General features: G+C 41.9%; 1 protein-coding gene across 1 annotated transcript in view; it reads right to left on the bottom strand.

Moving 5' to 3' along the window:
* LOC144773644 (pepsin A-like) overlaps positions 1-12,585 on the bottom strand; it is a 224,937-nt gene that overhangs the window by 15,972 nt on the left and 196,380 nt on the right. The window contains exon 7 of the mRNA XM_078658793.1: positions 848-992. Within this exon, the coding sequence (XP_078514919.1) occupies positions 848-992 (145 nt within the window). The remainder of the gene's footprint in view (positions 1-847; positions 993-12,585) is intronic.

Consider the following 12,585-nt stretch of genomic DNA (forward strand, 5'->3'; position numbering starts at 1 on the left):
GGATTTGCACCAAAACCCACAAGTGGTTACATGGGAGCCCTCATGCATCACCCACGGGATGTCCCCTTGATGCAAAATAATACTAGCCAGTGCTCTGCGCTGTGTTGCAATACTTTGCATTACAAACCAACACAAATTGTGATGTTCATTGGTTTCTAAATCTTGTGATTAAAAAGTAACTGAATCTCTTTGTAAATCTGGGCCTGGATGATTTTTAAGCACATGCTTATGCTCCTATCAGTAACAGGAATGGTATGTACTCCAAACGGCTTAAAGTTCTTTGAAAGCCTGCTAACAACTGCATCACCCAGACTAATCAGAGAGAGGGTAAAATGGACCTGCAATTGCATACCCTTCAGAGAAATAAGAAAATGATATGACATGGTCAAAGGCTCCAGAGTGTGGCACTAATCTGAGTGTTAATGTAGACTCAACAAGGGTTAATCAAGGTAGCTTCTCAGTGGTAAAGAGTAGATCTGTCTCTGCCCATTGTGTACACTTTCCTGTTTCCTATGCTTGATGCAGGGGGTACACATTTTTACCTGTTCTTGCTAATATTAGATGGCATACCATTGAAATGCATGGTGTCATTATTTAAAAGAGCATATTTCTTGTCAATTAAAGGGAAGTACATTTATGAAAAATTACAAAAGAAGCTCATTACTGAAGACACTAGAGGTTGGCGGCTTCTGAGGACAACTCATCAAACAGAACCTACATGGGGTAATACTCCAACAGATTGAACAACATTGTACGCACATATAGATCAAAGCCATAATGCTCCAAAGTTGTCTCCTCTCCCTGTAGGTCACCTCATCACCAAACCAGGGAAATCCTAGGTACTTACCTCTCCATCTGAGTTCTCACTCGCTCCAATCGCACTAGCAATACTTGCGAGTCCAGCGGGTGACGCATCAAGATTTGTGGTCCCGGTGTCCACGATGGCTTGACATCCCCCATCACAGGCGACAACGTTCCCGTTCATGGAGACACTAAGATGGAAGACAACAGACCAATTCAAGGGAAGGTTAGACCAGCTAAACTGAGCATAAGTCTTGTTTTTGTGAGTCATGAACTCAAACTGGCAGAGGAATTCTGGAATTAATTACTGCAAACAACTTAGATCTTGTCCTGGGAGAGACTGAGACAATTGATTAAGGACATGCTTATTCCAGGAAAATACTAGAACAAACAAACTCATGGGTGGAGTTTGCTGGTATTTCCAAGAAGCTCATGAGATATATGAGTTCTCTGATAAATACTCCAGCTTTCAAAGCCTGTTGATTGCAATGGAAATGGTGTTCCATATCATATAACACCCATCAGCACATCCCTTATTGAATCAAAAAAAGTATGTCTTAATTGGAGACTTTAATCTCCACTGAGCGATAAAAGAGAAACATCTGAATCCCTCCTTGCTCCATTTATGTCTTCGACGATGACCTCAGTCAACACTCATCCATGCAAAGGGTGCAACTCTAGGCCTGCAATAGCCATGTCAGGGAATGTTGGCATCCTTTTCACTCTCATATCCTCAGTAATGATCATGGCTGGGCAGTCAAGAAGATCTAAATCATGGGTGAGGGCTCTGAGGAACCTGGACAATTCTTGACTTCCTTCAGAAGTAGCTCATTTGATTCAACATATAATCCCTGAGCAAGAAACCAGCCGACTCACAGACTAATCCCAGTCTGGATATGTAGAGGTTATTGGAAAGACAGAAGAACAGCACACTGGTTTGCACAAGCAATGAATGAGGAAAGAAAACACTGAGAACCTTTGAGATATTGTGGCACCAAAACCTTACATATCAGAATGAGACAGTACTGTGTGCTGAAGGAAACACAGATAAAAACATATCTTAAAAGTGAAAGACATGCTTGTAAATGAGCATTGGCAACGTCTGTAGGTCTTTCTTGCATTTTTTTAATAATCCAGACCTTTTGGCTTTGCTAATACTTTAATATACTAAAGAATGGATGTTTAGTCTATCAGGAGATCTGGCCTAGTGATGGGCATAGTTAATTTGTAGGGTGATTTGCAGTCATTTTCTTGTGCACCAGCCCTCTCGTTTACTGTATTCAGTGGAAGTAGTGAACCCCCCATTTTACTGTTGCTTTCAAGCAAGAATTTATATGTGCAATAGGTCACCCTTTTCTTCAAAATCCAGCCATCTGCAAAAACCTTTCTATGCTGTTTTTGGGAGATGTCTGCAAATTTTAAAAAATCATTTGCTCCAGTTCCTTTATTCTGAGCTTGTGTAAAATTCAGGATATACAAACTTATTTCATTTTTTGGGTGGGGGGAGTTATCATATCATGGCTATCCACAATATATCAAGATGAACATTATTGAATATTTGGGACTCCCTGGCAAAAAGGATGCAAGCAATGTGTCAAGAATGGCCACCATTTTCAAAAGACCAACATGATTCTAGAAATAGGCACAATAATACTTTAAAGAGCCCCTAATGTTGTAAGAATTAACAGAATTATGCTATAGCAAGCATGTTTTCATGGGTGAGCGACATGCTATGGATGTAGTCAAGGTGCCAAGAAATACTAACATTATGTGAGGCCAGGATTTATCCATGTGTGGGCAAAATCCGATGGATCTGCACAAGTTGCAAAGAATTAAAAACCACTTCCCCAGGACCAGCATGTTATCAAGAGTGGGCAACAAGCATAGGGTTACTATCATTATGCAATATCATGACATGTGTGTAACAGGCATCCTCTGTTGGATATTCTACAGTAAATAAAAAAAGACTGCCAATATGCAAGGGCCAGTATGGGAGGGTAAAATCCATCATTCCTTAAATGTACACAAAGTGCCAAGACTTACAATTGTGCTCAATCCAGAGCAGGCAGGCAATGGGCATTGCTCTGGGATGCACCCAACATATCAAGAAATGCAACTGAGGCAGAGGCAGTGCAGGTGGGTACCAGAACTCATCCAATGGATGCACCCTAGGTGCTAATAATTATCATTGAGCCAGGGCCAGCAAGGGTGGTCAGAGGGCCTCACACCAAGGATGAACATAATGTGTCAAGAACTGCCATTGAGCAAGGGATGTATGACGTTACAACGCAGGCTATTACAACGCCTGCCTTTACAACACGGTTTTTACATCGCATACCATTACAACGCATAGCGCTTTTGGGTGTTGGATAGTGAATAGTTTAATTTACTATTCCAACTCCAGTCCCCGTGGACACTAGGGAAGGTTATTGGATAGTAAATTAAACTATTCCCTATCCTAGAGCGCCCCCCGCGCAATGCGTTGTAATAGTTTGCGTTGTAATGACCGCATTGTAATGCTAGTGCGTTGTAAAAGTTTTGCTGTAAGTGATGTTTACCTTGAGCAAGGGCCAGCCCACGACGTCAGCAGAACTTGTCTCTTGTTTTGCACCAAGGTACTAAGAATTCCCATTGAACCAGGGCCATCAGGGGTGGACAGCTATTTTGCCCACGCCATGCACCAAGGTACAAAGAATTGCCATTGAGCCATGGCCAACACAGATGATCAGAAGAATGCGCCCATTTGATGAACCCAAGGTGTCAATATTTGCTGTTCAGCCAAGGCTAGCACAAGTGATTAGCACGAAATGTGTATTGAATACATTCAAGATGCCAAGAATTGCCATTGAGCGAGAGAGAGTGGTCTGCAGGAGTTGGACCTTGAAGGCACCCAAGTTACCAAGAAATGTAATCGAGCCAGCAGGAGTTGTTAGCAGAACTCCTTCATTGAAATCACTCAAGGTACCAACAATTGCCCTTTTTCGAGGGTCAGCATGGGTGGTCAGACGGGTTTTTATCCATTGGATGTATCCAAGGTCACAAGAATTACCATTGAGCCAAGGCCAGATTGGGTAGTCACCAGGACTCATCCTTTGGATGTACTTAAAGTACCAAGAATTGCATTGGATCAGTACCAGCAGGGGTGGTCAACAGGCCTCATCCTTTGGATGTACTCAAGGTACCAAGAATTGCGATTGAGTCACAGCAATCATGAGTGGTCAGAAGGTCTCATCCCTTTGATGCACTAATATACCAAAGAATTGCCATTGAGTCAGGGCCACCCTGGTGGGCAACATGAGTCATCCTCCGGATGCACACAAGATGCCAAGAATTGCCTTTGAATAAGTGCCAGCTTGAGTCATCAGCAGGACCCATTCATTGGCTGCATCCAAGTTATCAAGAAAAGTCTTTGCGGCATGGCCAGTAAAGTTGCTCAGCAGAACCTGCCGCTTGGATGCTCCCAAGGTCAAGAATTGGAATTGAGCCAGAGGTAATCAACAACACTTGTCCATTGGATGCAACTAACATGACAAAAATTGCCAGTGAGCCAGGACCAGCGCAAATGGGCAGCAGGAATCCTATATAGGATGCTCCCAGGGTACTGAGAATTTTCATTAAGCTAGTTTGCGTGGTCAGAAGGACCTGTCACTAGGATGCATTCAAGGTGCCAAGAATTGCTATTGAGCCAGTGTGGATGGTCAGCAGGACTTTTCTCTTGAATGCCCCCAAGGTACCAAGAACTGTCATTGAACCAGGGGAAGCATGAGTGGTGCTCAGGCCCCATCCTTTCGCTGCTCCCAAGGTGCCCAGAATTGCTATTGAGTCAGAGAAAGTGAGAGACGGTGCGGGTGATTAGCAAGACCCATCCGTTGGATGCATCCAAGGAGCAAGAAATTTCCATTAAACCAGGGCCCGCACTGGTGGGTAGCAGGACTCAGCCAGGGTCAGTGAGGTTGGACAGTTGGACGTGTCCCTCAGAAGCCCCCAAGGTGCCCAGAATTGTTACCGAGTCAGGGTCAGCATGGGATGTCAGAAGAACTTACCCCTTGGATGTACCCAAGGTGCCAAGATATTGTCATTGGACCAGTGTCAGCGTTTTTGGTCAGCAGGATTCATTCATTGGACACCCCGAGGTGCCAAGAATTGACATTAAGCCAGGGCAGTTGGTTGGCAGGACTAGTCCATAGGATTCCCCCAAAGGCAAATGTACACTGCTATAGGGTGTAAAACACTTGAGCCTGAAGAAAACTTTCTGGCTGATTAATTTCAAAAGTGCACATTCATTGTCAAATGTTTGGACTGTTTAAATGATCTGATTCAAACCAGTTGTGCTTTGCCATCATAATCAAACAATAAACATTACAATTACAATAGCTGCTTAAATCATCACTTCTACCCACCCCACAATGTAACAACAAATTCCTGGACTGCCACAACAGATGACCTGCGCTACAATTGCAATAATTTCCCTTGAACCAGTTCCCAGGATTGATATCAGCTGTGATTAAAGGCCCCAGTAAACAGTTCAAAACCTGGAACGATCCTGCCCATCTTTCAGTGTCCATCACCCTCTGCCTCTCAGCGGCGCTGTTAAAGGTCCAAACTGATGCCCTGATGATGGGTCATTGGCAGGTTGGTCACCAGTACCAAAGGACCCCATTCTAAGGCACTTGCATTACAGGGTGATTGGTCCAGACGGCATCATATTCAGTTTGATGCCCCCTTGGTACATGTCTGAAGACAAGTGCAAATTAACATTAATACCCAAAAGAAGGTTTAGAAATGCTACCATCATAATGTATATTATGAGCAACAAAGGTCCCATACATGTAGGATCGGTACAATATCACAATTTTGACATTCAAAAATTGGAGTTATGCGTGTATTCACAAAATAGAAACAATTTATTAGTTGAGTTAGAGGCACAAATATTACAAGAAGGGGTGAGTGTGCAAACCGTGACAAGGTAAAAGGAAATGTAAATAAACAAGTCAGAATCAAATAGCATCTCATACTCCACAATACAATACAAATTATAGTATAGAGCTTAGAGACGAGTGTTGACGACGTTCCAATCCCTGTGAGATAATGGGATCTCATCAGGACAAGGCGATGGATCGAGTGCCTGGGGAGTTGGCCTGGGTAGGTGTAATAGAGGGGATGGGGAAGGTAGGAAATAGGGGAGAATAGAGTAAGGATTAGTGAAAAGCAAGGATTTCTCTAATCCTTACCCTTTTCCACTAAACCAACTAAAGGGTCTTAATTCCTTCGAGTCGCATGGCGAGCTCAGCTCGTCATGAGCCACGGTGCTCGTGTGCTCATGACGAGCTCAGCTCATCATGACCGTTAGAACGCTCGCATGCCGGGCAAATTCTCCTGCTGTGCGATTGTTCTAAAGGAACGGGTGTGGTCATGACGAGCTCAGTTCGTCATGAGCACACGACCACCGTGGCTCATGATGAGCTGAGCTTGTCGTGAGCACGGGGGCGCTGTGCGTGCTCCCCCGCCCCCCAGCACAGCAGGGGAATTTGCCCAGCCACGAAGCGGTTAAAAGCTACACACATCAAAAAGATACAATGTCAATCCAAGTGGAAATAAAAAAGAAACACAACTACTACCTTCAGGGTATACCTCCAGGTTTCTACACACATCATGATTGTTCTATGTGACAATTGGGACATACAAATTTAAGGAACTTGGGGCCATATTATCAAGAAAGGGCAATACATTATCGCCGCTTTTATCGGCAGGAAACTGCAGCTAAAACGGCGATAATGGGCTTCATTATATGCCCTTGTAAATTCCCATAGAAGCCCAGGTTCTGGTGTTAACCTGGGCTTCTATGGGAATTTACAAGGGCATATTATCAAGCCCATTATTGCACCTTTAGCGGCAGTTTCCTGCCGATAAAAGTGGTGATAATGTATCAACCTTTCTTGATATAATGGCCCTAGTATCCTACACTGGAAACACAACGACCTCTAAATAGTACACACATTGCAATAGTGCATGTTATCTATATCATAAAATGGCCCTGCAACAAAATATAAGCAAAATCAAATCACTGAAAACAGTGCTTTAAGGACATTGCAGAAATATGCACAAGACAGACCCAAGAATGTTTCTGGCAGAATATTACTCTAAATTACATGAATACAACCAAACGTTCACTTCCATTGGCGTCAAAGAGATTCCTTAGAGGCAGCGGTAAATTGAAAATGGGGAGGCAAGAAAGTGAATAAAGTCTCAAGATGGATTTAGTTTGGCAATGACAAAAAAAAAGGTGAAATGCATTACTGGGTAAAATAAATGAAATGAAATCAAACTGCCATCCTCACAGTATCCCATCAAAAAACATCATCGCAAAACAAGAATAATTTGTACTTGATGGAGTTGAATTAATGTATGGCCTACACAACAGTGAATGGACCAATATGAACCAATCACACACCTGTCACATATACATTCTTAACAATGGACACCCATAGGAACCGGTTCCTCCAACAGATAAATATGGTAACCTTTAATGCGAAAAGGTATATGAGATTGTTGATATTATATCCACGGACCACATTGTATTGAGATACAGTGGAGCTCTCTAAGGTGTGGTGTGACGTGAGTGTTGTGTAGTCAGTTGGGGATGAGTCTGGCTTCCGATTTCTGGGTGGTCCAGTTGTCCTCTGGTGAATTGTTTGGTTATGATGGCCTAGAAGGGGTTCCCGTAGTCCAACTTGCTGGGGAGTAGGGAGTGAGTGATGTTTTTTCTGGTGTTGCTTTAGAACCATTTGATGTTCTTCCTCTTAAGGGTGACGAAGCAAGAAGCAGTGATAGCATTGACTTGTGTGGTGATGTCCAGTTTGCTGTTGATGAGGATTCCAAGGTTCGTGGTGTAGCTGCTGGTTGTGGATGCAGGTATGATTTTTTTCTGGCTCACCGCCGGATTCCTATGTCAAGGTGTTTTTGCCAAAGATCACTACTTGGGGGCCAATAATAATATCGTTCGGTATTTACCTGACCGAATCGGTTTCGGAATCGTTTTCGACCGATTCAGGTTCCGCGAGTCTGAACGACCGAGTACGATACTATTGAACATCATTCAGTCAGATTCGCATTGGCTTCAATGGTAGCCTGTGTACCGAACGAGAACACAGTCTCCCTATTGAAAAAAGGGGTGGTTGTGGGAATTCATATTCCCTGTGATGGGCACCCCAAGGTGCTGTCACACTGTGCATGGTTGGAAAGGGGGAACCCATGGGTAGACCCACAGGCCCGATTCCAAGGTCCCTGGGTACAATGGGGACTTCTATGGGCTCCCAAAGTCAGCTTCCGACAGCAGACTCATGTGGGAACAACCAATTTGGAAAGGCAGTCTGCAAATGACATTCCAATCTCTCGTTTGGAAACGCAGTCTGTAGACCTGTATGAGTCGGCTCCAAATGACTCAGTTACTCCAAATGCCGTTGGGAACCGAGTCCGACAGTCGAACAGTTTCCAAACATCAGGCAGTCGGAAACAAGGCTTCCATAATCGGATTCGAACAAATCGAATGACGTTTGGAGCCTTTCTGAATGACATCGTAATCAACCCATTTGTGTTTAGCTTGAGACATTTTGCTTTCATCCTGCTAGCGACGCCGGTGATGCAGGCAGTGAACATGTTTCTTGTGTTACAGGTTTTGGCAGATATAGAGTGTAGGAGTAGTGTGTCATCCAAGTGAGAGAGTAAGAGTTGTGTGTCATCGACGTTAGAGAGGATGTTGGTGTATGTGTTTGATGTTGGGCAGAGGTATCATGTATCCATTCAAGAGGATAGGGCTGCGTGATAAATCATCAGGCACTCCACATATATGGTTGCTGGCTTCTCGAGGAGTAAGGTCCATATCCTTGTGTTCCATCTATTAAGAAGGAGGCGCCTGACAATATCATGCAGGCGTCTGATGTGGATGGACTATGAGGTCTTGCCTAATGCTATAGAGAGTTCCAGGAGAACGAGGGCAGGTGCGTCTCCTATGTCAAGGATCATGCAGATGTCACCTGTGGTTGCAAAAAGTGCTGTTTCTCTACTTTAGTTAGGCCCGATTCCAGAGTGCCTGGCATCACAGAGCTGGTGGATTCCGAAGTTGTTAATAAGGGCAGTTTCTTTAATACCTTGGCTGAATACGTTGAGAGTAAAATTGATCTGTAGCTGGAAAGCGCTGCACTCTTCCATCAGATTTTTTTATATACTATTACTGTTAAATAAGCATGTCTTAGCGCTGGTATGCAAGTAGGCATTTGTGGACCATTTTCAAATAAATCTCCATAAATCCCATTACTGTTGCTAATATATTAAACATCAACTCTGCATCCAAAATGTGTGGTTTCACTCTTATGTTTAGCATACTAAAATGTCACTCATCAATACAGGGAGTGTACAACAATCCCAATCACACAATATAAGATACCTTCCTGCTTCCAGGCCACATGTTTTAATTTTTGACAAAAACCTCCCAATAGAGCTGACTTTAGGAACAATCAGGTATACTATCTCCGCTCCCACATAGCAACAATAATTGCTCTATGCATTGATTACTACATATACATCAGATTTTTATTGATCAATTTTCTGTTCCCTCAGATTCAATATCAAAACATCCTTTCAATTGAATAGTTATTATGGACTCCAAAAGGGGTGAAAACTTCCAGAAATAACACTACCCCAGTCTCTCTCTGTCATCCCATCTGAATAAACCTCAGCACCTACACTTTTATCAAATCAAGCTATAAATGGTATGAATGCTGGCTCCATTGACACTAGCATTAGGCCATTTAACAGCCAGTCTAGAAAGGTAGCCACATGATGACGCCTTCTCGTTATTTGTCTTCCTGACCCCACTGTGTCCAATACTATGTACTTAAGAGAGCAGTCACGGTGACACCCTTGGTATTGTTATGGACACCGCCCTATGGGGCGGCATTTCATCTTTAGTCATCATCATATCCCTCATCTACTGTCGCAATCTCTCAAATTCACTTCCTGTGTCCTTCTCCCTTTAACCTTTCCATAGATGGATCTTTATGTAGATCCAAAGGTATTATTTGGAAACCTAGAACATCACCTGATCATGGGACATTGCTCATTGTAAGCTACATCATGTGAGCATTATTCACCAAGTCACTTTCATGGTGTTTCTCTTCCCACCTTACAATGAATATTCCAAGTTTGCAGTGTCATTGAGAGCTTTTCACAGAGTATATTCAAAGAGCAGTGAGTAAGAAATACTTTCACCAAAAAGCCAATTATATACAGCTTTATAAATATAGCATACTGACATGTATCATTTCCAACCATGAAAAAGTCTCTGGTCAGCAAGCCTCTAGGGGCGAAACACGTGTTGGTTGAGGTCTTGAAATAAGGACTTGAGATAATCTCAAAGAAGACAAACGTTCACCCTCTCTCTATGTTGCAGAAGCTCATCCTTATCTAACCATTATGTATTGTCTTTTGGATGATATTATACAAATCTTAATGTGCTGGAATTCCAATTCTTTCAGTTACTTTTTCTTTGGTGGTGCTCTGGACTATGGAGTACAATAATATTATGCTGCAAAATGTTTCACTCTGAAAATTAAAAAACAAATATTGTAAAGGTAAGCAAACATACAATATTAGATAAGCATATAGCAACCGTTGGTAACCACCATCTACCTACCATCAATATATATGTGTACATTTATTTATCATCAAGGTACACATATCTAGAGTTATGCACAGTACAATCACACTGTCTCTAGTTCCCGTTCACAATTGGGTAGCAGTCAATATTCTGGTTACCCTATTTTGAACCGCAATATTATTAGACGTGATAGTCCAGTAGAATATAATGACTTGTTGGTCTGTTTTCTGGCTTTGCAGCTACCAAGAAATCACTTGTTTTTATTTGTTTTAGAGCAGGCAAAGATCTGGTGGACCACTGCCTCTTTTTAATAAACTTTTTTTCATATTCATAAAGTGGACACTTGACCTCTTATGACCGGGGTTACAGCCTCCTTTGAAGCATCAGCAAAATACTAATGTTTTTAAAATCTATTTCAATCATAAAACATGGATACATTAATCATGCGCCATGTAGATACGGAATTGGGGTACATTCAGGATCTCATTTCAAAAGTCCGAAGACCTTTTATGACCCCTGAAACTGAACTAGTAAATAAGAAAGGGCATTTACACTGCTGCAATGCCAACACAGAGCGAATATATGTCTTTACAACATGCGCTTTAGATTGCATGCCATTAAAACACAGTTGGTACAATGACCGCGTAGTTACAACGCAAACCATTACATCGCAAATCGACTTGCGGTAGGGGGCCCGCTGGACTTAGGAATAGTATCATTTACTATTCCTACTTGAGTTTGTGCAACAGCATGGAAAGTGCTGGATTGTAAATCCAACACCTTCTCGTCCCTACAGCAAGCCGTTGCAACGGAGTTTCGGTGTAATGCTTCGCGTTGTAATGGCATGTGATCTAAAGCATGTGTTGTAAATGCTGTTTCCCACTTAGAGCATTTGTGATCATCAACATGCTTTTTCCAGGGTTATTTGTCAGGGACGTCAGCTGCCAGCCTACGCTCGGGTTGTGATGAAGGTAACTCAGATATCTTGTACGTTTCTTCATCAATGGCATTGGCAGTCAGTCCAGGCTTGTATCATAATGAAGGTACCCAAGAGATCACACAAAGTCTTGGCCAGTGGCACTGGCAGCCAGTCCAGGCTTCTATCATGATCAAAGTATCACAAGGTTCTTCATCTGCGGCTTTGGTGGATAGTCTAGGCTTAGATTGTGATAAATGTGCCCAAGAGGTCTCTTAAGTTTATTCATCAGCACAACTGGTCGTCAGTCCAGGTCTGAGATCAAGGTACCATTGGGATATGACATACTGATGGGCGACTGAACATTCTAACACCACCACTATCCGATTAAGAATAATGCACTGGAGTAGAGGTTTTTGACATCATGATTATTCCTGGATGAAGTACACCACATTCATCAGCATCTCATGGCATTTATACGGAGAATTATATTATTAAGATGAATAAAATATGTTCGTCTTTAATGGGGAATGTAAACAAGGAAAAAGATCTCAGACAATCATGTTCCTTTCTATAAAGATGTATTAGACTGCCTACGCAATGGCGATTGGATGGTGAACACACATTGAAGTAAGCCGTATTCATATTTTCAGATGACCTAAGGGCAGCCCTTCAATACAGGTGACCTGCAGTATTTATCATAGCAATACAAAATGTACCATAAAATGCTATTCACTTCTAAAGTATTACTGCAACACAATAAAACAGTAGTAAGTACAGCACCACACATAGCCGACCACTGGTAGTGCAATCTCTCCATAGAAAATAATAGAGATAACATTAAAGTAAATCCCAAATTAACATAGTTACAATTATAAAGATGTAAGTTCATGTTAAATATATACACACACACACACGCACGCACGCACACACACACACACACACACACACATGCAATATATATTTAGCATTTAATTCTAAAATAGTTTATTGTCCTGATTTGAATTTCAAAATTAAGGTAACAATAATTGTATTAGTCACTTAATCAATTCTAAAAATACCTTTTATTAGCAATTAGTTCATACATTCTTTGAAGGTGGAAATGTATTTTTCAATTTTTAATGTAAGATAAAAAGGTTCTTTTAATGTAAAATATTTGAAATAATTAGAAATGTAATTTAAAATTAATTAAAAATACATATATAAAATGTAT

The sequence above is a fragment of the Lissotriton helveticus genome, chromosome 8, assembly GCF_964261635.1.
Source record: "Lissotriton helveticus chromosome 8, aLisHel1.1, whole genome shotgun sequence".
Taxonomy (NCBI): Eukaryota; Metazoa; Chordata; class Amphibia; order Caudata; family Salamandridae; genus Lissotriton; species Lissotriton helveticus.